We start from the raw sequence: 25,821 nt of genomic DNA, 5'->3' as shown, positions 1-25,821 counted from the left end.
CCCTCAGGGTAGACGCACTGGCCCACCCATGGCCCAGAGTGCTCCTGTATGCTTTTCCTCCCCTGTGCCTGATAATTCCCACATTGGCCAGGGTGAGAGAACGGGGCCTGTCTCTCATTCTGATAGCACCCAGGTGGCCCAAAGCACCATGGCTGGCGGAGATAATTCCTCTGTTATACGCTGAGCCGTGGTGCCTTCCCGTTCGCACGGACCTATTGTCCCAAGCCAACGGGGAGATTTACCACCCCCACCTCTGGGCCTGGCCCGTGAGAGGACGAACCTGAACGCACTTGGGCTTTCGCCGCGTGTGGTCACCACTATTCAGAATGCCAGGGCCGTTTCTACGCGGTCCTTATATGGCTGTAAGTGGCAAGTGTTCGAAGGGTGGTGCGATGGGCGCGGTCTCACATCTTATCAGTGCTCAGTTCCTGATATTTTGTGTTTCCTTCAAGACCTCATGGAAAAAGGGAGGTCTTTTTCCACCATTAAGGTCTACTTGGCTGCGATTTCAGCCTGCCATGTGGGTTTTGATGGCTCTACTGTCGGGCAGCACCCTCTAATCTGCAGATTTATGAAGGGTGCACGCCGCTCTTTGCCAGTCATCAGGAGAACTGTTCCGGAGTGGGACCTCTCCATGGTGCTGAAAGCGCTGTCTCAACATCCTTTTGAGCCTCTGGGGAGTATTTCCCTTAAGCTGCTGTCCTTCAAGACAGCTTTGCTCTTGGCCTTGGCATCTGCTAAACGTGTCAGTGAGCTACATGCACTCTCGGTTCACCCCTCGTGCACTAAGTTCTCCCTCAGTGGAGATAAGGTTTCCCTTAAGCCTAACCCGGCCTTCATGCCGAAGTGCTTCCCTGCGTTCACTTCGGAGGTGTTGGAGCTGTCCGCTTTTCACCCTCCACCTTTTACCTCTCTAGAGGATCAGAGGCTGAATGCTCTGTGTCCAGTCCGTGCTTTACAGGCATATATGACCAGGACCAGTGCTTTCCGGAAGAGCGACCAGCTCTTTGTTTCATGGGCATATCGAAGCAGCGCCTCTCACATTGGGTTGTGGACGCTATAACTATGGCTTATGAAGCAAAGGGAGTGCAGCCCCCAAGGGGCATCAGAGCTCATTCCACAAGGGGCTTAGGCTTAGGCTCTTGGGCTTTGTTTAGGGGAGTGTCACTGCAGGACATCTGCTCCGCTGCCAGTTGGGCTTCTCCTCATACCTTTGTGCTGGATGTCACCAGAACTTCGGTAGCACATTCGGTTTTAGGAGTGGGGTCTTCTTAGCTCCTCCCTGTAACCCTGTTGGGTAAAGACCAATAAGAGTGAATGGGCCGGCCAGCCATGTTCATTCCTGTCACCAAACATTTACTTCCCTTCTTGGGTATAGTTTATGTGTCTTGGTGGGTTGGGGTTACTATCATGTATGTGTCTCATGCATGTTTCATGTCCTGCTTGTCCACAGAACAGTTAGGTGTGGCGTCACCTTTGCAGGTTCATGATTAATGGACGTGTCAGGCACCGCCTCCCCGAGGTGACCGTCCTTCTCTGGCTTTCGGAACCTCACTGTGAGTGTATTGGGCAATCGGGGAGCTGTCCATGTCTCTCCCATAGGTGGATCTCGAACACGAGATGATGAAAGAGAACAATAGGTTACTGTCGTAACCCCGGTTCTCTGAAACATCGAGTGGAGAGATCCACCAGCTTTGCCCCGCTTGCCGCACGAGAAGCGAATATACTTACTGAGGAATAGCAGCGCGCCCAGCTGTTATATGCCCGTAGGTGAGGGGGTGTGGCCTCACCTGGCATTGGCTGAGCGCTTCTGTCTGTCTAGCCAGACTTGGTGCAATTGGATGCTTCTGCAGAGGTCAGGTACGGATGCCCTTCCCATAGGTGGATCTCTCCACTCGATGTTTCAGAGAACCGGGGTTACGACAGTATTGTTTTTACTATTTTAAATATCAGACCAATATCTGATATGTCCTAACAGAAAGGTCTACTAATGACTGGATTAAACACAATTCATTTGTTAATTTTTCACTTGATGCATTGCACTTATATTTATATACTTTAAAAGCAAAGAAGACTCTGACTGGATCTCACAACTCTGGAAGAGACATATATTTCTCTGTACTGAATGTTGTGCTTCATACTTAAAGGTGGTATCAGCGATTTCAGGCCCAAACATAAATGATAACATTCATCTAATCTTTCCTAACGATCCGCTAGCTGCCCACCCCATAAGCATGCCGTCAAAAAAATGCGTCTCTGTAGGCAGCCTAGGCTCTGAGATCTGCACACAAAAACAAATGGTTTCACCAACCACTCAACCAAAATAAATAGTGTTCCCACCAATCACCGACAGGGGTGGGTGTTGTGAGGTTTTGCACTCGTGCACAGCTGCCTATGATGGCTGCACGCGATAATAATGAACTGCAACAATTCATTATTGTTGGAAACATGTGTGTGTGTGTGTGTGTGTGTGTGTGTGTGTGTGTGTGTATTCTGTGAATTTTAAAAATAAATTTTATGAGGAGGTTGCTCAGAATGACAAGGCCTGATAGCTCCTAATAGGGCCATTAGGGGGAGGGTCTTTGTCTTTCTCAGGTGTGAAAAACCATACACATTAATGATGTGATCACGCCTCCCGCATAAAGCTTTCTTACACAAAACACGTCTTACAGTTTTTAAATCAATATATTGTCTTCTCTGAATGAGCAGTCAGGGTGATTTTCACATAGTTTTGGAGCAAATATTCTAGGCTACGTGATACAATTTTCAAAAGTCTTGTGAAGAAATAATCAGTATGGGTTTCATGACCTTATTTCAGTGACAATTGTTTTTTTTGTATTTTCACAAAACACGCATAAACTATGGAGGACCAAACCTGCAGAAATTAAAAATGAATAGATAAATAAATAAATAGATAAATAAATGTGATAAATAGATAAATAAATGTGATAATAGGAAAATAAAGAAAGAAATAAACGACTTGATAAAATAAATATGATTCATTTTAATCAATTCATTTTTGTATTATTTTTTCCCCTTAATGTATTATTATTATTAAAAATCGTTTTAACTTTTATTTATTCGTTAATTATTTATTTATTTTTATATTTTTATATTTATTCTTACATTTATCGTGTAGATTTATTTATTTATCCATTCATTTATTTTTAGATTTATTTATTTATTGATTCATTTATTTTTACATTTATTTGTCTTGTATGCTAATTAGGTGGGTTGGTCTTGCTTACCATTGGTTCATCGTTGATTGAGGCGCTTGCTCGATTACTCTGGTTTTGTAGTGACGTCGGGTGGTGGTGACAGGTGTGTACTATGGCGGATGTTTTACAAATAGCTAGAGAGTTGCGCAACTTAGCTAATGAAGTTGATAACAACGCATCAAATGACTATGTGTTGTTTAGATTAGATGTGCTTATCGATGTTTTAGGAGAGATATTTGCCGACATGAACGTCGAAGAACAGCCTGAATTGTTAGGTTCTTTGCAAAATATTTCCCAATACATTCAAAATCTGTGCGAGTCCGATGGTACTACGGCGGGACGTCCATCGTACTTGCTTCCGATAAGTACTATTGAAACTTATCTCTCAATGGGTCAAACTGCTGTAAACATTGCAAAATTGTTTGGTGTCTCTGAAAGAACTATCCGGAATAGGATGGCGCATCATGGTGTAAGGTAAGCAGCTCCTAGTAGCATAGCCTTATAACCTACTAAGCTTTCACATTAGTGTTTATATTTGTGTGTTGTGTGGTTGATAATGGGTTTATTTTATTCTCATAGAGTAAGCGACCTGTTCTTAACTTTGGAGGAAGCTGAACTGGATGCTCTGGTAGAAGATGTACTAAAGCGCCACCCAAATGCCGGATACAAAATGATGGTTGGACATCTCGGTGCACAGGGCATTCGAGTACAGAGTAAGGCGGGTTTTTGTATGCACATCTGATTATGTCAGTACAGTAATATTTTTGAACTTGTCCTTTAGGTCACCACTGAACATGTCAAAGGTGAACTCAAAGACTGGAATATTTACTGCATATATTGCTGAATTTACTTTTTTTAGGGCAACGTGTTCAAGAATGCATGAGACGGGTGGATCCTCAGGGTGTCCTTATACGCAGTCTTCAACTGAACCCTCGGCGGCGTAGAAAATACTCAGTCCCCACCCAACAGTTTATGGCACATCGATGGTAACCATAAGTTAATAAGGTATGCTGACAATAGTGGAATATTATTTATTATTATTTATCATGTTCATCTGGATGCGTTTTCTATTTCAGACTGAAAATGTCTGTACAGTTGAACAAAAGAAAATGCAATTTTTGCAAAAAAGCAAAAGCATAAATGTGTAATTGGTGGGATGTGTTCATAGGTTAATTCAATGCAGATCTCTTTAACACCATGAAATTAAATTTCATAACAACCATGTAGATATAAGTGTGAATTTGTTGGAGTAAGGTTGAACGAACTGTTATAAGAAGATGGCAATCAGACCTTTCCTCACTTAACTGTTCTAAAATGTAGATTCCATTGTGTGTGTGTGTGTGTGTGTGTGTGTGTGTGTGTGTGTGTGTGTGTGTGTGTGTAATGCTAGGGAACTGAGGAACCCACTTGAATGAGTGGTGAAATATCTTGATCAACAGAGAAACATATCCATTTGACTAGAACATCTTTGAAGATTTATTCTAACATGGTCTGTTCAACTGAATTTTCAAAGACATTATTGGTGGAATTATACAAGCAGATCTTTCTGATTGTGTTGTTAAAGGTCCAGTAAGGGATTTCTAGAGAAACACTGTTGATATTTGAAATCACCAAAGCAAAATGCCCATACCCAAAAAGGATAACACCCCTATTTTGATAGCTCTGCCTCTAAATTCACGAAGACCCTTATGTTATGCGACACAGGCACCTCTTCCATCATGTGTATATGGTCAGTTAGAGCTAGGGGTGGGACGATACAGGTACCTCACGATTCAATTCTGTGGCGATATGTGGTCCACGATATGATAATATCACGATTCGCGATATCTACGATATTCAATATATTGGAAGAAATTTCATCAACGATATATCACGATATATGTGACTGAAAAGAAAAAGAAGGAATAAAGAAATTTTATGCATTTATTAATGCCAACATTTCCAACATTGTGCAAAGAAATATGCATTTGCATAATAACTCACTGAATCCTGGTCTTAAATGTAAACACTGTACATCTAGACAGATAAAAGTGCATGAACATTACAAAACAACATGAACATTAACATGTGTAAACCATAATACTGAAACGTCAGTAGTAAGTTACTGTAACGTACGTATAACAGATCGGTTTACACAGTGTACTGATGTGAAAACTAAACAATACAGAAATCAGCTCTCATACAAAAATACTAAATAGGTAAAAATGAAATTGCCAATTTTACATACGCTAGCTTTTAACGAAGAAGGTGCCGTTCGAATTTGGCGCTCAGCCATCATGAGTCTGTATGTGCGCGACTCTGTTATGTGCGCGTCTATGAAAGCGTAAGCGAAAGTTCTACTAGAAAGACTCTATTGTCACGTCATTAATTCACAATTACACGCTACCAATCACAGCCTGACATCAAATATAAAAGACTGTTCTTACCGTCCCATTTTGTTGCCTGCAGGTGTCGTAGTAAAGTTTTAGCTGCCAATTACGCTTCCATTCAGTTCGCAGAAACAGACGCCGGCGTTTACTTACTCGCGTTTCGATTCCAATCATAACAACACAAGTCATATCGTTGATTTGATCTCAGCAACTTTCGCGGTGCGCGAGTGCGACACGCTTGTGTAGGAAACAAGGACGTGGCGGCTGAAATCTCACGAGAGACGATCTCTTCACAGGGTAGTTCAAGTTCCACTTTCAAGGCTTTTACGTTGGTAGGCGCTTCCAGCGGCCACTGTTTACATGTCCCCATTACTATGATTAAACTTCATTCAGATAAGTATAAACTTGCTCTTCTGCTCCCTTCATCAGTGGTAAAGATCATATGAAGGTAAATCAGTAGCAAAACTCGAGAGCACGTAAATGTGAATTTGAGAACTTGTACAATAAATATTCGTACTTGTACATGAACATTTACACTCACAGCTCCAATGTGAAAACCTGTAAAATAAAAATCTGAAGTTGAATGTTGAAATTTGCACTCGCATACAATAGTCACAAACCTGTATTCTGAATCTGAAGCTGCAGACAAGTAGACACAAATGTGTAAAATGCTATTCACAGAAATACAATGACAGACACAAACTTGTAATATATATTTTGCGTTTAATCTTACGTTCACATTCGCAGTACTACCTCAATTAGGCACTTGCAGCTTCTCAAATCTGTCACTGCAATTTCAAATTTCGCGCCTTGACTTTTGCTACTCTTTTCGCGATATATCAGGTGCAAAACTAACTTGTGCACTTGAAACTCAGAGGCGGTGAGAGGGAAAGGGGGGCGGGAGCGGGGGTTAAAGGAGCTGTTTTATTGGTTGGCAGCTAGCCAATGAAATGGGACTTCGATGATGTCACGAAACCCGAGTGCACTGAAACGTTAACATGGCTTAATGGGCGGAGCCAAGATGGCGACCTGGGTAGACGCTTTCCTGTGAGCTCGTGAATTTTTCAAAGTACCAAACTTTTAGAATGATCCTAATGGACTCAAATATTGTTTTCTGATAAGTGACTTGTTGCCTCTGTATTTTATGCACGGACAGTAGGACTATTTAACCTAAAAAAGGAGAAAAAAAGTGAAGTTCTTCCGTCGTCGCGCTATGAAACAGTGAACTGGCTAGCTTATAAAAGAAAAGTTAGCAACGTGACAGATTAGCACTGAAAACATGGCTAAAAAAGAAGCAAGACGCAAGGGAGGACTGATAATGGAGATGGAGTCTGATGCCTTCCCAAGCTTATGTTCACCTCTTCCCGAGACCCCTCTGAATAGCCCCAGTCCAAAGAAGGTCCGCACCGAAATTTCGAAGAAAGGAGCGGAAAATGTGTCCAATGCTGATATCCTGAAAGCTATTCACGGACTGAATGACCGATTCTCCAAGTTTGAAGAAATGGTGAACAAGAACACGGCGGAGATTGTTATCATGCAGGAGCACGTGAAAGACCTTGGGATGCAGTGTAAGGCGACAGATGACATCGTGAAGAAGCTGAATGAGCGAGCGACTGCAATTCAGGAGCGGCAGGAGGAGGCTGAGAGATATAGCCGACGATGGAATCTCCGTCTGCTTAATCTCCCGGAATACAGCAACGAAGATGTGAGGAAGGAGGTGATGGGAATAATCGCCCAGATTATTCCAGAAGAAAAGTCCAGACTTGGGTTCCTGGTAGATACTGTACACAGAGTGGGGAGAAATAAAGATGATAACAAACCACGTCCCATTATCATGCAATTCACCATGCGCACTTTCCGACACAAAGTATGGAGAGCCTCCCTCAACTCCGATGTGTTGAAAGGAAAAAATCTACGGATGGCAGAAGACCTCACTTACATGGAGAGACAGTGCAGGAACAAACTCTGGCCAATGGTTAAACAAGCCCGAGACGAAGGGAAGAAGACCAAATGGATCGGCCCGGTGGCCATCATTGATGGTGTAAGACATACAGTTTAAGAGTCAATTTGATGAATAATAAGGTGATCTTAAGTTAAGTTGAATGCTAAGTAATATTAATAAGATCCCTTAACTACCTCAAGCTAACTCAGCTTACTGTTCACAAGGAACAATGGTTAATTTAAGTTTACATGTTTGTTTATCTGTATTGATTTACCGGGAAAATGTTCATAACTTAAGTTAAATTCTCCTACTAAGGCACTTATTGTCCACTGTATAGCACAATCACATTGATGTGATGGTTACCTATGTTCGAAATTAGTATACTGCACTATGAGTACTACTAGTTAAGTAACCTACTTCAGTGGCACGGTACTTGCTTAATTAAGCAATTTGTTCACTTCTTTATATTAAAAAAGAGAAATAATATGAGTCCTCAATTTCATAAGGTACTCAATATTTAGAGTTCTCATTTGAGAGTACCTACTTGTGTTTCTATATCTTAACATTTTACCAGTTTCTGTTTATTTTACAGACTTCTAGTTCACTTTACTTTATTTTTCTATGACAGATTTCCATTTCAGTTCCTTAAAAATAATATCCCTTAATGTTAGAGGTATCCGTGACAACACCAAAAGAAAGTCTATTTTTATTTTTTGCAGACGAAAAAATGCAGATTTAATCCTTTTACAAGAGACTCACTCAAGTGAAAATGACGTGAAATTTTGGAAAGCACAATGGGGTGATCAGTGTTACTTTTGTCATGCCTCTCAACAGTCTGCTGGTGTAGCAATTCTCCTCAACAAATTTAAAGGTATTATTATCGAATCATTATTTTCAGATGAGGGTAGATGGATTATTTTAGTTTTCAAACTGGATAACACAATTTTTATAGTTTGTAATTTATACAATCATAACAACACAACTCTAGCCAAAACAATGTGTATGCAATTGTGTAAGAAACTTGAAGCTCTTAAACTGAAGTACAAAGAAGCACAATTGATTCTTGGGGGAGATTATAATGATGCTCCAGATGATCTCTTAGATCGATTACCGATGAGAACAGTTCAACATTCAAGATTTAAAAGCATTGCATATATTTGCGAACAACTTTCGGTTATCGATGTATGGCGATACTTAAATTCTGATACAAAATAATTTACTTGGAGTAATACGCATAGATCTTTACAATCCAGAATTGACTTGTGGCTTATATCACCTTCTTGCACACAATTTGTTTCAGAAGCATCTCATGATTTTGCTCCCTTATCTGATCATAAATTGATTAAAATTCATTTAATAGGCACTAAACAAAATCAAAACAATCTTCGTGGTTTCTGGAAGCTAAATAATGATTTATTAAATGATGAAATATTTTGTGATGATGTTAAAAGAACAGCGAAACAAATATTTAGGGATCCTAAAATGAATCATACACAAAAATGGGAATACTTTAAATTTAAGATAAGAGAAGCAGCAATAAGACGGAGTAAAGAAATAAAAAATAATAACGCCTCAAAAGAAATTAGTATCATGAACCAACTAAATATATTATTGAAGAAAGATAGTCTATTAGAGGAAGAAGAAATTAAATTGAAGAGACTAAAAGAAGAAATAGATCATACATATATTAATATGGCCAAAGGAGCCTTCATAAGGTCAAGAGCAAAATGGTTGGAATTAGGCGAAAAGAACTCTAGCTACTTTTTTGCCCTAGAGAAACGGAATCAAAAAAGAAACAATATCTCTGCACTCAAGATTGATGATGTCATAACCACTAATCATTTGGACATTTCAAAATATGTTTATTCATTCTACAGTAACATATACAAATCAAATTCCCGAATCAATGATTGTGATAAGTTTATTGAATCAATTAAAAAATATACACCAACCATTTCAGAGCCCTTCAAAACTAATTGTGAACGACCCATCACAAAAACAGAAATATCAGAAGCAATCCAATCAATGAAAAAAGGAAAATCTCCAGGCAACGACGGCCTCTCAGTTGAATTCTATTTACATTTTTGGAATATTATTGTGGATCCTTTATTGGAATTATTTAAGGAATGTCAAGATAGGAAAGAAATGTCAACAAGTATGAAACAGGGTATTATAACACTAATTCCTAAACCGGAAAAAGATCACCTTATGATAGAAAATTGGAGACCAATTACGCTCTTAAATATAGATTACAAAATTATCTCATTAGTATATGCTAAAAGGTTAAAAAAAGATCTTGGAGAAATTATTGCCGAAACTCAAACTGGATTTATGTCCAACCGTCATATTAGTTCCAACATAAGGCTTGTTCTTGACTTATTAGACTACTCTGAAAACATTGATAATGACTCCCTTATAGTTTTTCTTGATTTTTACAAGGCTTTTGATACGGTGGAATATCATTTTTTATTTAAATCACTTCAAATCTTTGGTTTTGGTCAAAATTTTATTTCAACAATCGAAATGTTTTATAAAAATATTGATAGTTGTGTCATACTATATCCAAACACTACCAAAAGATTTCCAGTGCTGAGATCCGTCCGTCAAGGCTGTCCGATTTCTCCCTTTTTATTTTTGATTGTTGTCGAATTGCTCTCATTACATATTTTAAATAACCCAATAATTGAAGGTATGTCTATTTTTGGAAAGGAAATTAAACTGACCCAATTAGCTGATGATACAGCATTATTCTTAAAGGACAAACATCAGATTGAAAAAGCTGTAGCATTAATAGACGAATTCTCAGCTGCTTCTGGACTAAAATTGAATAAATCAAAATGCGAAATTTTATGTCTGTTTGAAACAAATGATAAAACCATATATAATATGCCTGTTAAAAATTGTATTAGATATCTCGGTGTTTTTGTTTGTAAGAATGTTATAGAGCGCCAACGACTTAACTTCTCCCCCAAAATGAAAAAATCTAAAACTATATTGAACCTATGGCTTCAAAGAGACTTATCAATCTTAGGTAGGGTCCTTTTGACTAAGGCTGAAGGAGTTTCTAGATTTGTGTATCCAGCACTCTCCCTTAATGTCTGTGATTCTACATGTAAAGAAATCAATGATATGTTTGTAAAATTTGTATGGAAGAATAAGCACCATCATTTGAAAAAAGCTTTGCTTTCTGGTCCTAAAGCTAAAGGGGGGTTTGATCTATTAGATTTTGTGGATTTAAATTATACTTTTAAAGTTAAATGGTTAAAGGAATGCTTAAAAGCCCCAGATTCATTATGGAATTTTATTCCTCATAATATATTCAAGAAGGTTGGAGGTCTCAAGTTCTTACTGTCTTGTAATTACAGTATCTCTAAATTACCAGTTAAGATGTCGAAATTTCATCAACAAGCTTTGTTAGCCTGGAAGCTATGTTATTCACACAATTTTTCACCACATAAATCTATCATCTGGAATAATGAGTGTATTATTAAAAGGAACAAATCATTGTATTTACAAAACTGGATAGATAAAAATATAATTTATTTAAAAGACTTATTTAGCCCTAATGGTCAGCTTCTTAGCTATGAAAACTTTCTTACACAGAAAACTTTCCCTGTAAAATTTAAAGAATTTAGCTCAGTAATTAACTCTATTCCCAGTGGAATATTAGAATTAATGAAAAGCTATGTAGAGCAAAATGTACAAGCCACTACTCCTAACATTCTTTACATAAACGGTATTGACATTCTAAGCAAAAAATGTACTAATAAACATATCAGAGAATGTTTCTACAATGCCAAAAAAATAATACCTAGAGGGAAATCTTTTTGGAATGCTATTTTTATGAATATTAATTGGCAGAAAGCATGGCTTGTTCCTTTTAAATTTTGTGTCACAAATAAAATTAGAGAATTACATCTAAAAATACTACACAACATATACCCATCTAAGATGTACATTTCAAGATTTCTTGATATTGATAACAAATGTACTTTTTGTAAAAAGGAACCTGAAAATGTAACCCATTTGTTTTATGGTTGTTCATACAGTAATGCATTTTGGAAAGAACTTGAGAATTATATATTATGTAAAACGAAACACAAAGTCATCATTGAGGGAAAGAACATTATCACTTATTTTGAATACAAAGAAAAGAAACTATGTACTATTATAAACCTTTACATTTTATTAGGCAAGTTTCATATCCATAAATGTAAATTCCAGAATTCTTCACCATCATTTAAGTTGTTTTTGATAGAGGTGGATTTTTATTTTAAGTCTCTTAAATTAATTACAAACAAGAAATGCATATCAGTAATGAACATTCATTTAGAAATGTTTAATGGATAATATGTCACGAGAACTATTTTTGTCATGGGATACAAATCTGTCACTAATTTATTTTTCTTTAGTGGTAACTTGATTGTTGTTATTTTTTTTATTTTTATTATTTTTTTTTTTACATTTAACGTATTGTATTGTTGCTATTATAATGAATGTGAACTGGAAAGACTGAAATGTTTTTGTTATAATAAAAAAAAAAAAAAAATAAAATAAAAAAAATAAAACCTGTTCGAAAAAAAAAAAAAAAAAAAAAAAAAAGTTAACATGGCTTAATTCATTAGACTGATATTAAAAGAAATAAACGATATTATCAAACTCAGTAAACACAATGCTTATAATGCATACTACAGAAAAGCAGATGAGCACAGAATATGACGAAAGAAAGCAAATGTGTGTTCAGTGCAAATAAACTTGCTGCCTGTGTTTTATTAATAATTTAACGAATTATGTGTTTTTTTGTTTTTTTATTTATTTTATAACTGTTGGTCCATTAAGTCTTATTAAGCGTTTTCTTGGTTTTCTATGGGAGGAAAACGTACAATTAAACTCGTTGCATCCATATTCAGAGCTCAATTGCTTTGCTTTATTTGTATGGTGTTTCCTGAGTTTGGTCTTTTAATACCACTGTCTCAATTAAACGCGTTGTGTTCATATGCTGTGCTCATCTGCTTTTCTGTAGTATACATTATAAGCATTGTGTTTACTGAGTTTGATAAAATCGTTTATTTCTTTTAATATCAGTCTAATGCATTAAGCCATGTTAACGTTTCAGTGCACACGGGTTTCGTGACATCATCGAAGTCCCATTTCATTGGCTAGCTGCCAACCAATAAAACAGCTCCTTTAACCCCCCGCTCCCGCCCCCCTTTCTCTCTCACCGCCTCTGAGTTTCAAGTGCACAAGTTAGTTTTGCACCTGATATATCGCGAAAAGAGTAGCAAAAGTCAAGGCGCGAAATTTGAAATTGCAGTGACAGATTTGAGAAGTTGCAAGTGCCTAATTGAGGTAGTACTGCGAATGTGAACGTAAGATTAAACGCAAAATATATATTACAAGTTTGTGTCTGTCGTTGTATTTCTGTGAATGGCATTTTACACATTTGTGTCTACTTGTCTGCAGCTTCAGATTCAGAATACAGGTTTGTGACTATTGTATGCGAGTGCAAATTTCAACATTCAACTTCAGATTTTTATTTTACAGGTTTTCACATTGGAGCTGTGAGTGTAAATGTTCATGTACAAGTACGAATATTTATTGTACAAGTTCTCAAATTTACATTTACGTGCTCTCGAGTTTTGCTACTGATTTACCTTCATAAGATCAAATGGTGACTGTGGCGAAGTGGTAGTTTTATTAAACTGCCGATACATGTACAGCAGTCTGCAACGCAACATACTCACTGTAACGCTTTAAAAAGTAGGGCTGGATAGCTCGCTGAATGGTTGTAGCAAGTGTAAACAAAGATTCACGTAACTGATTTCCTCAGCGAACGCAGTGGTAATCTATTTTTAGCGTTGTCGATCTCACGCACTCATGGGTAGTTGCAAAATACTAACAACTGGGTTGCTGAATAGATTTAAATTAAGCTTAAGAGCAACTAAGTTATTAAATCGGCTTTATGCCATATTCACAGTCCGCGCTCCTCATCTGCTCACTTACCACGTGAGAGTGCCTTCTATCTTAAAGGAGCAGTAACTTGTTTTACTCCCTTCTCTGATTTGGTATTGCTTCGGCATTTATGAGATGTTTTAGCCAAATCACTTCCCGACCGCCGGGAAAGTTATAATTTAAAAAGGGTTGTAAAAATTAGAAAATGATGCATGTAAATATGTCCATATCATAAAGAGAAGCTGACCTTTAAAGCAAGTTGGTCATTGGATGTTATGCGTATGCCGTAGTAGTCATGGTTATGAAGGGTAGGAGTTATGGGTATATGTTGCAGGGGTATTTAATACATTGGAAGTAAGTGATACATTTACAGTGCTCTACAACTGTTCTACTGTTTTCTTTTTCATATCAAGATCTTTTAATACTTATATTTAAATTCTTCACTAACATAAATATGGTACAATCGCTAATACAAATTTTCTTGGTGTCAATCCACCGATATGCGTCATAGAAATATTTACATTATAGGTAGTTGATATTAAATGTACAAAGGCAGACTAGGATGCTCAGGTCAAATGTCACAGACTAAAACGTGCTTAACACCGTAGAACTAACAGTTATAAGTTAAGATTACAATTTATAAGACCATACAATTCAAACCAATCACCAGACAAATCACAGTCAAGAAGACTCGAGTGACATTGTATTTACTCATCTGTATGATTTAAATGTTCATTTATTATTCTATTCAAGGGACTCCCTTGGTTGCCATGGCCAGTGATCTCTCGGCTGTGAATAAAACTTCACTCATACAAGAGCAACTCGAGAGTAATGTCAGGTGTGCGCTGCACAGCTGAGAAATACATTCTACGCTTAAAGTCAACAACAGAATATCTAGTGTGATTGAGGTTGTATCTTATCGGTATGCGTCACCTTACTTCAGGTAAGTATCGTACTAATATTAATAAGATTAAGATTTAATGGTTATTTAAAAAAATAAAAAATGTATCTCTTCAAGGCAGGCTCATCTCTCGTCTGTTATCACTGGCACTCAGTGCTAATTAAGCGATCCGATCAGTCGCTTTGCTTAATCCAGCTAGACCGTATGGGTGTGGCTCCCTACACCTTAAAAGCTTATATTCTGCAGAATTGTTTATAATGTTTCGCTTTTCTTTTCAGATTCCCTTATTTCCCATCCTGATCACGGCCAGTTGTTCCTTCCTCGTCTACAATTACAAAATCGATGTGTGGTGGGTACTTCAGTGTCCCCAGGGTGCATGTGAGGGGTTTTGCTTGGAATTCCCCAAAGATATTTTAATATACTGTTCTGGAATTGTCATTGCATTCTGTTTTGATATGCTATAGATCATATTCCGGGAGCTGGATTTATGTGACTTTGGGGTTTGTGATGCCACTAATCCAGAGGGAGTGCCACTCAGTCCCTCTTAGCGTTGTTGCAGTCCTTTAAAATCATTCTCTTTAATTAAGTCTTCCATGCTTGAAGTTTGTGCGTTGTAACTTTTCAGATGTTGTTTATGCTTTAACAGCAACATTACAGAAAAGTGAAATTCATTTAACCCCCCTTTTATTACTTCCCATCCGTTATGGTCACTTTTCCTGTTTTCATATTCAGATTGTAGCCTACTAAATGCTCAACAAGCCCTCTCAACCCAAAATCGAGGTAAATTTCTTCGCTAGCTACTGGTGGTGGTTAACGATCCATACATCTATCATATGTCTGCTTTTCGCTGCTAAATCTGTTTAGTTATACACGCAGTCAATTTCTTTATCTCGTTCTTTACCGTCAACTCAGCCCATAATTGATTAATGAAGTATAGCTTTGTGAAAATACCATAACAACGCTCCAAGGTTATTTGTATCCCTGCTTGCTTATGTCTATCGTGACTTTCTTTTGCTTGCTTTCTTCTTTGGCTTTCTTTGGCTTGCTTTCTTTCTTTGGCTTTGGCAAGCCTTTGGCTTGCTCAGTTGGGGATATTTTGGGGATATTTAATTTAATTTTATCAATCAATAAATTCCACTAGAAACAAACCTTGTTGTATTATTTTAATTTAATACCATGAAGCTGCTTTGATACAATCTGTATTTGAAAAGCGCTATACAAATATATTTGACTTGACTTTCGTTTCTGATATCTGCAATAATTCTAAGTCTATCGCGGCTTCTGAAATTCTACGATTACTGATTTTTTTTATTTTATTTTATTTTATTTTTTTTTTAAATGGCCAATCGTGGCCTATTTCATTAATGCTATAGAAGCTTTCGACTTAATTTTGTTCTCGACGCATGAACTCTGCCTATCGAGGCATCACTTGTATGAGTTTTCATGATTGTACTCTAAAGGCAAATATTTCATGGTCGATCGCGACCTTAGTTCATAAACGCATATCGTAGCTTTCCTGATTGTAATCATCTTAATGTCATATCTCTGCCTATCGTGGCTCCTAGGAAAAGTCGCCCTGGCTTCAGCCTTTATCATTATGTAAGGTCAATCATGGACCTATTTTACGATCACTGGTATTGTTTCATGGCTAAACGTAGCCTATTACATTAATGCTATTAAAGCTTTCGACTAATCTTGGTTCTGATGTATGAACTCAGCCTGTCGAGTCATCAGCCTGTCGAGGCATCACTATTGAACAAGCTTTTATGATTGTACTCCAAAGCCAAATATTTCATGGCCGATCGCGGCATTCGTTCATAAATGCATATCGTAGCTTTCCTGATTGTAATCATCTTAATGTCAGATCTCTGCCTATCGTGGCTCCTAGGAAAAGTCGCCCTGGCTTCAGCCTTTATCATTACAATGTAAGGTCAATCATGGACCTATTTTACGATCACTGGTATTGTTTCATGGCTAAACGTAGCCTATTACATTAATGCTATTAAAGCTTTCGACTAATCTTAGTTCTGATGTATGAACTCAGCCTATCGAGGCATCAGCCTATCGAGGCATCACTATTGAACAAGCTTTCATGATTGTACTCTAAAGCCAAATATTTCATGCTGATCGCGGCCTTCATTCACAAACGCAAATCGTTGCTTTCCTGTTATCATCTCAATGTCTTATCTCTGCCTCTCGTGGCTCCTCGGAAAGTTGCCTGGCAACAGCCCTCTTCATTTATAAATATATGGTCAATCACGGTCCTATTTTATGATCACTGTCATTGTTTCATGGCTAAACGCAGCCTATTACATTAATGCTATCGAAGCTCTTAACTAATCTTGGTTCTGATGTATGAACTCAGCCTGTCGAGGCATCAGCCTGTCGAGGCATCAGCCTGTCGAGGCATCACTATTGAACAAGCTTTTATGATTGTACTCCAAAGCCAAATATTTCATGGCCGATCGCGGCATTCGTTCATAAATGCATATCGTAGCTTTCCTGATTGTAATCATCTTAATGTCATATCTCTGCCTATCGTGGCTCCTAGGAAAAGTCGCCCTGGCTTCAGCCTTTATCATTATAATGTAAGGTCAATCATGGACCTATTTTACGATCACTGCTATTGTTTCATGGCTAAACGTAGCCTATTACATTAATGCTATCAAAGCTTTCGACTAATCTTAGTTCTGATGTATGAACTCAGCCTATCGAGGCATCACTATTGAACGAGCTTTCATGACCGTACGCTAAAGCCAAATATTTCATGGCCAATCGCAGCCTTCGTGCGTCAACGCATATCGTAGCTTCCCTGATAGCCATCATCCCAATGTGTTATCTCTGCCTATTGTGTTATCTCTGCCTATTGTGGCTCCTCGTAAAGTCGCCTGGTGACTGCCCTCATTATTCATAAATGTAAGGTTAATTACGGACCTATTTTTAAAGAAAGACATGGGCGGGTGCATATGCTATTTAACTTTGCTTTTATTTTATTTTATTTTATTTTCTCCCTTTCTTTATAACCCGGATGGATGCAGCTTAACATCCCTGCCTATCGAGGCTTCGTTTAAAATCTACACCTCATCATTTGCGTCCAGTCGTGGCTTCTGTTCACATTTAGAAGATAAGCTCAGCTCACATACAGTGACATTCTCACTCTCGATCTTGTTAAAGTTTCTAATCAATTGTCTTTATCTGCGCATATCTCGTAGTTTTAGTCTAGTTTTAGTCTCTCATATACTGCACCTTAGATAAGCATTAAAGATTTTATCATAAGAAGTTGTCTAATTGTCTTTCCTATTTTTACTAATTCTCCTGCATGCTTTTCAGAATCCTGATGAATCCAGAATTCATCTCATATTCCTTACTTTTTGGGGGTAGGCTCCGCCCCTGCCTCTATCATCAGGCAGGACCTACAAGCTAACTTTCAGACCCGGACGGAGGACGGGGCCTATGCCAAAGAACTGAGACGGAGCTTGTCGTGCATCTATTTTTATTTTGTCTGTAAAACCTTTTATAAAATAAATTCTATTTAATTCGAGAATCCTCCTGAGTCTTTTTGGTAGAACTGTTATAGTAGGGAGGTTAAGTGACTTTTGACTTCAAGTCATGATGCAAAGGTCCCCTTTGGTATGGAAGTACCTTAGGGCCATAGAAATAAATTTATCCTAAGACACACGTGAGATCACATTTTGTATCTTATACGCACATTTTTAAAAAATGGCCGCCGACCATACTTGAGAGGCCCATATCTTTGCTTCTGTTATAGCTATAATGACAAATTTGGTATCAACGTGTACATTTTTGGGGTCAAGGAGTCCAATAAAATAGGTTCCAAGACTAAAACACAATAATGTTGTCCTTACCATGACAATTGGAGGTGAAGTATGCAATTTTTTATTAAAAAACACATGCCAAACACAGTGTTTCGGCGCCAGAGGTTTTTTCCTAAAATGTTCGATTTTGACATCTTAATTTCAAAAGGCTATATCTTAAAAGTGATAAAAGATAGAGACTTTCTGTAAATTAGAGAAATATTAAGGATGACCCAAAGTTTATGTAGGGATTAAATTTTCTCATCTAATTTGCATATTATGACGTCATTATGGTGGCGGCCATCTTGGATTATAGAATTTTCATGAAAAGTCACGTTTAAATGATAAAATGATCAAATGCACCACTTCTTTCCCCCCAAAATGTCCCTCACCTTCTGTATGCTATATTGCACAATACTGAATGCTCAGGTAAATAGTAAGTAGTAAACAAACTGTAAATCATTACTAATAAATGGTAGAAACAAATGCAAGTAGCGGTTGGCCTTTTGCTGTAGAGATTTTCTATTTACTACATACAGTAAATCATCCTCATTGGCCAAGTACTCAAAAGCCGGCATTCCCATCAGCTTGCAATAGACTATGCATAATAGCCCCTCTGCCCCGTGTCACACCGTCTCTGCTCCTGCTGCGAGCAGCGCGGCCAGATCTGCCTCGCGCGCGCGCCGAGTGTGCACAGCTCGGACTACTGTCATTGTCATTGTGACTCCCCACCCTGCCTCCACGTTGCCCCCTAACTGTCCTATGAATACTTCGACCTCGTCTAACATACCCAGTGGCATTAGACAAACAAAGTCTCCACCACAATACTGTCGCCGCGATTGTGGAGAGGCACACACGGTAAAAATCTCCCGCCTCGTTCCCCACAACACTAACACGCCTGCTAACTTCGCGATGAACACTCCGACCCCGAGAAACATTGTTCCCACCACTGACATTGGGTAAAGGACCATCTAAATTGGGCAAAGGATTCACCGTTTGTGCTTGGTGTAGGGCTATACTTTCACTTTCAGAATCAGGCAGATATTCCCCTTCAGAATCAGGGTCCACGAATAGAAGACCCAACACTTCATTGCGGGTAAGCTTTATTGATGCCATTAGATAATAATAATAATAATAATAATAATAATAATAATAATAATAATCTAATGCAAATACTCGCTGACGTTGACAATATTGCTCTGATAAAATGGCTCACTCGCACACTAGCTCCACTTTTGTTCGCACTGATTCAATGCACTCTAGCTCTAAGATTTTGTATAGAAGCATGACGTTTTTTGAGTCGGGGATGAAGTATGACATGTCTGCCATCTAATGGAGGGTAGGTTGAATGAAATTTGACACCCTATTTGACAAAATTGGCCGTTTTATTCAGTGGACTGCCTGAGGTGGGACCACGACACCAATCTGCTCCTAGTGACTGATCACTGAATTCGCTATATCTATGCTAAATGTTTTCAAGCAGTCATATGACACACATTCCTCTTTTATGCATGGCCTCCACCAGATATCTACTACCACTTTGCTGGTGTAGTTTCATTGCCAGATATAGCGAAGCTGGTGTTTCCCTCTCTCTTATGTGACGAGGAACACTGCCATGTTTCTTGGATCTGCATCTTACAGAGTTGAAAATTATTTGCTGCCCAATGGATGTTGCAGCCTGGAACTTCTCAGGTCCAGGAGGTGGCTGATCAATACCTGATCCATCAAGAAGCATGTGTAAGAACGATCTCAGCATGGGAGGGATAGAATCAGCTTCACAGTAAGTTGAGAAGGCACCTGTAAAAGCATGCTTCATGGGGAGATACTCTTGCCGGAGGATTTTGGCTGCTTTGAAGATGATGGAGACATCGGTAGAAGTGTTGTTTTTCATGTTAGCAACAGCTTTGCACAGGTCATCATCAAATACAACGGACCAGACACGATTTATTTGTACTGATCTGATGTCAGGAATCAGGCTTTCAATATCCTTCCGAAGGTGTGTGGTGTTGCATTTGATGTTTGGAAATCCAAGATCAGCAATGCGCTCGTCATAGAGGGCTGTCAAGTCAGACATTGCCAGTGATTCCCCTGAGCAACGATAGTCCTCGATGTATTCGAGCAACTCATTGAGGACATGTGCTCTGATGACCTGAGTTACATTACTTTCAGTTGAGTCACATCCAACAGTTTCTGCTTTTCTATAGAGCCTAGTCAGGCATGCACGATGATAAACAGCATTAATAGCAACCATGTCACCAGCAGCTAGTTCAGCCAATAGATGCCTGTCACCCACCACCTGAGCACATTCTTTCACTTTTCTATCCAAGCCAAGGGTGGCAGCCCTCCTCAGTTCCTTTTTTTTGCCCACTTCACCACAGAAGAGACACAGTTTATCAAATGGTTCACATGATGATTTTGAGGGTCTGGGTAAAGCGAGTGTGGTGGACTTGTCACTCATGCGCCATGTTTTTACTGGACTCACAGACTCTTCATGCGTTTTTCTTTTTCTTGCTCTCTCAACTTTTTGTTTATCAATCGCATTTCTGCAGCTTTTGTGCCACACCATAGGATTTTGAATCATCAGCTGAACTACATCCTGACTACCACCACTAATGTCCACTATAAACTCAGGCAGATCCCCTAATGCCTTCAGCTCCTGGATGTTATCTAAAGCTTCTTTGTAACATGATTGCAATCTTTCAGGATTGTTTCTCAGTTTGAATGATGAAGAGGGATCTATCCATCCATCCATCCATCCATCTTCTTCCGCTTATCCGGGGCCGGGTCGCGGGGGCAGCAGTCTAAGCAGAGATGCCCAGACTTCCCTCTCCCTAGACACTTCATCCAGCTCTTCCGGGGGAACACCGAGGCGTTCCCAGGCCAGCCGGGAGACATAGTGTCTCCATAGTCTGTCCTAGGTCTTCCCGGGGGTCTCCTCCCAGTGGGACGCGCCCGGAACACCTTCCCGGGAAGACGTCCAGGAGGCATCCGGAACAGATGCCCGAGCCACCTCAACTGACCCCTCTCGATGTGGAAGAGCAGCGGCTCTACTCTGAGCTCCTCCCGAGTGACCGAGCTTCTCACCCTATCTCTAAGGGATCGCCCAGCCACCCTGCGGAGAAAGCTCATTTCGGCCGCCTGTATCTGGGATCTTGTCCTTTCGGTCATGACCCAAAGCTCATGACCATAGGTGAGAATAGGAACGTAGATTGACCGGTAAATCGAGAGCTTCGCCTTGCGGCTCAGCTCTTTCTTCTCCATGACAGACCGGTACATCGACCGCATTACTGCAAAAGCTGCACCAATCCGTCTGTCAATCTCCCGTTCCATCCTTCCCTCACTCGTGAACAAAACCCCAAGATACTTAAACTCCTCCACTTGAGGCAGGAACTCTCCACCAACCTGAAGTGGGCAAGCCACCCTTTTCCGGCCTCGGATTTGGAGGTGTTGATTCTCATCCCAGCCTCTTCACACTCGGCTGCAAACCGTCCCAGTGCATGCTGAAGGTCCTGGTTTGATGAGGCCAACACGACAACATCATCTGCAAAGAGCAGAGACGAAATCGTGTTGTCACCAAACCTGACACCCTCCGGCCCCTGGCTGCGCCTAGAAATTCTGTCCATAAAAATTATGAACAGAACCGGCGACAAAGGGCAGCCCTGCCGGAGTCCAACATGCACCGGGAGTCCCGCAAGCCAACCAGGCCCGATAGGACTCCTTCTTCAGCTTGACGGCATCCCTTACTTCCGGTGTCCACCACCGGGTTCGGGGATTGCCGCCTCGACAGGCACCGGAGACCTTACGGCCACAGCTCCGAGCGGCCGCTTCGACAATGGAGGTGGAGAACATGGTCCACTCGGACTCAATATCTCCAGCCTCCCTCGGGATCCGGTCGAAGCTCCACCGGAGGTGGGAGTTGAAGATCTCTCTGACAGGAGACTCGGTCAAACGTTCCCAGCAGACCCCCACAGTACGCTTGGGTCTGCCGAGTCTGTCCAGCTTCCTCCCCCGCCATCGGATCCAACTCACCACCAGGTGGTGATCAGTTGACAGCTCCACCCCTCTCTTTACCCGAGTGTCCAAGACATACGGCCGCAGGTCAGATGAAACGACCACAAAGTCGATCATCGACCTACGGCCTAGGGTGTCCTGGTGCCACGTGCACTGATGGACACCCTTATGCTTGAACATGGTGTTCGTTATGGACAAACTGTAACTAGCACAGAAGTCCAATAACTGAACACCGCTCGGGTTCAGATCAGGGGGGCCGTTCCTCACAATCACGCCCCTCCAGGTGTCACTGCCACTGCCCACGTGGGCATTGAAGTCCCCCAGTAGAACGACGGAGTCCCCAGTTGGAGCACTTTCCAGCACCCCTCCCAGAGACCCCAAGAAGGCCGGGTACTCTGCACTGACCCCTTACGGTCCCTCCTGCAGGTGGTGAGCCCACGGGAAGGCGGCCCCACGTCGCTCCTTCGGGTTGAGCCCGGCCGGACCCCGTGGGGAGAGGCCCGGCCACCAGGCACTCGCATACGAGCCCCAACCCCGGGCCTGGCTCCAGGGTGGGGCCCCGGCTGCGCCATACCGTGCGACGTCACGGTCCTCGGTTTAAGAGGGATCTAATGTTTTTTCAATCTTTAGGGCGGACTGACATAGGAAGCATAAACTCCAGTCACGGCATTCCATTATGGCTAATCTGAAAAAAGAAATGAAGTTGCTTTAACATCATAAGAGAGATAATATGAGCATTAACAAGCATTCGCAAAAGTAAAAAAATATCAAATAATGAAGCTAACTAACTAGCTAGCAACATGTAGGCTATGTGCTTGCTTCAATAAAAATGACGCTAACTAGTCACTAGCTAGTTATGATGAAGCTAACTAGTTACTAGCGACCTAGTTATAATGAAGCTAACTAGTTACTAGCTAGCTAGTTACTAGTTATCTAACATTAAAAGCATTTTTCTATTTAATGAGGAAGTCATACGAACCTCAAAGTGTTAACCTGTCACCTCTGACCTTCAACAGCTGTCACAGCTCCTGGTACAGATGGGATGTGTCGTTGCAGGAACTGATTTGCTATAGGCTACTCCTGACTGGTCGAAATCTCATGCTACTTAGGACAAATGTAATGTACAGAAGTAGCTGCACTGCTTAAATACAAAATTAAAGTTTTTGAAGGAAAAGATAAGTAAAGTCACTCTGATGACACAATTTTTATGTGAAATGTGCATATTTACCCCCAATTGTCATGGTATGGGGAAAATTTTTGTTTTTTTAAACTTGAAACCAATTTTATTGGATTCCTTGACCCCAAAAATGTACACTTTGACACCAAATTTGTCATTATAGTGATAACAGAAGCAAAGATATGGGCTCTAGAGTATTTTCGGCACATTGGCGGCCATTTTTGAAAAAAACTGTTTATTTCTGATACAAAGTGTGATCTCACTTGTGTCTTAGGATAAATTTATTTGTATGACCCTAAGGTACTTCCATACCAAAGACGACCTTTGCATCATGACTTGAAGTCAAAGGCCTATTTTTTGGGCTTAACCTCCCTACTATTATGTGCACGCCACAGACTGTCCGCGCACTGCACGTTCGCTTATAGTTCCGCCTTTTGCGTTCCGTCAATATTACGTTATTAGAAAAAAAATATATATATTTTTTAGAAAATCGATTTTTTGACATTTGTGAATCGATTCAGAATCGTCCACGTCCGCATCGCGATGCATCGAAGGATCGATTTTTTCCCCCACCCCTAGTTGGAGCACTAAAATAAACTTTAGCATCTGCCCTGCTCAGCTTAATCACCTGACTTGCGTATTATTGAACTACTGCGGGAAATTTTTGGAGAGAAGTGTGAGTGAGAAGTAGACTCTCAACTTCAACATCTCTGAACAAATTTGCAGATGTTCTGATAGACGACATTCAACTGGAGGCTATTAATGTAGTTAATCTGTTAATCTAGTTTAATAAGGTTGTAATCTGTATTAAAGGCACATTTTGATTAAACAGTAATAAAGAAATATTGTCTATTTCACACCTATTTTGTCCAACCCCTGTATGTAAAAGGTATCGTCTTAAGTATGTGATGTACTGTGATGTATAGAAAGTAAAATGTGTTTTCTATCATCACTCAAAAGCCTAGTTGTTAATGTTGTTGAAATAAATTTTCCTATATCTGTTCCAGGTGGCGTATTGTGGTTCATGGTGGAATCGATGGCTTTAGCCGTCTAATCGTATTTTTGAAAGCTGCCACCAATAATAAAGCTGCTACAGTCCTGACCAGCTTTTTAGAAGGTGTGAACCTGTATGGTGTGCCATCACGTGTGAGGTCAGATAAAGGTGGGGAGAATATCGAGGTTGCTCGTTTCATGGTTTCCACCAGAGGAGAGAACAGAAACTCGCACATCACAGGGAAGAGTGTCCATAATCAGAGGTATAATCAAACATATACAATGCCTTGCTGCGGTTTCAGGCCCCTTGATTTTTTTTTTTTTACAAAGAAATGCAAGCAATTACCAAGATATGCATGGTTTCTAGACTAAAATAAAACGTTAGAAAATTGTTACCAGGTGACTATGCCATCAATCTTGAAAACAAAATTCTTTAATTTCTTTTTTAAATGTTTGTAATGTATGTGAAACTAAATCCCCACATCTGTAAAATAGATTTTTTTATTCATATTTTAGGCTACGGAAACTCCACTTCATGTACAACATTATAAATATTGGTTGTTGTTTTAAATGTTTTGTATTTTGGTTATTTTACTGTGTTAGGATTGAAAGGTTGTGGAGAGATGTTTATGGTGGAGTGCTTGATCTCTTCTACACAATCTTCACCAAACTTGAGAATGACGGGCTTCTGAATCCAGATGATGAAGTGCATCTCTATGCCCTCCAAAGGTGCTTCTTGCCACATGTACAGAAACATCTTCAGTACTTTCTGGATGGCTGGAACCACCACAAGTTGCGGACAGAAGGAAACCAGTCACCAATACAGCTCTGGTTAAGTCATCAACTGCAAGACCCTATCCAGGTATTTATATCAAAGCTGGTTAGCAATTATGACATGAATTAACATGTGATTGAATGGATAGATAAATATTAGATACAAATATTAGATGATAGATTATAAATTAGAGGATCTTAAATTAGTCTAATGGGCTTCAGTGTGTTTAAATTGAGTTTTAACAGTCTTGGCTCATCAGAAGATTCTCTCCATAATCTATGGGATTTTTCTGAGTTTTGATAATCATTTTTAGGAAAACCATAAGTTAGATCAATTAGACAACATATAGCAACCCCAGTCAGAATTTTTTAATTATCAATTGTCTATTACAGGTAGATGCTATGCAATATGGTATTGACTGGAGAGGGCCATGTGGTCACCATGAACCCGGTGTGGTGATTCCTGAAGTACAAATACATCAACTTACACAGAAGGATGTTGAAAGATTGCCAGACCCAGATGTCTAATGTGTTGGAGGTGTACAGAGAGACTGTAATGATGTTATCCGAAATGCTTGAGTAGCAAGTATACACAATTTCAAAGAGCATCAGCAAGTTGCGCTTATGTTGCATAAAATGTTATGTGCCTGTTTTTGACCTCTTATCAAC

General features: G+C 39.7%; 2 protein-coding genes across 3 annotated transcripts in view; one reads left to right on the top strand and one right to left on the bottom strand.

Annotated features, from left to right (window-relative positions):
• The window catches only part of marco (macrophage receptor with collagenous structure), a 167,863-nt gene that overhangs the window by 60,159 nt on the left and 81,883 nt on the right, over positions 1-25,821 (bottom strand). The gene's annotated exons all lie outside the window — the stretch shown is intronic.
• LOC307164670 (uncharacterized protein) lies at positions 3,673-25,748 on the top strand (the record flags this gene model as incomplete). Its single annotated transcript, XM_079881704.1, has 6 exons — positions 3,673-3,692; positions 3,798-3,931; positions 4,163-4,223; positions 24,393-24,641; positions 24,982-25,240; positions 25,546-25,748. The coding sequence occupies 6 exons, from the start codon at positions 3,673-3,675 to the stop codon at positions 25,678-25,680; spliced, it is 858 nt and encodes a 285-aa protein (XP_079737830.1). The 3' UTR covers positions 25,681-25,748.

Source organism: Squalius cephalus, assembly GCF_949319135.1.
Source record: "Squalius cephalus genome assembly, chromosome: 9".
Classification (NCBI taxonomy): Eukaryota; Metazoa; Chordata; class Actinopteri; order Cypriniformes; family Leuciscidae; genus Squalius; species Squalius cephalus.
The sequence above is the reverse complement of the archived record's forward strand: the minus strand, read 5'-3'. Positions and strand labels throughout refer to the sequence as shown.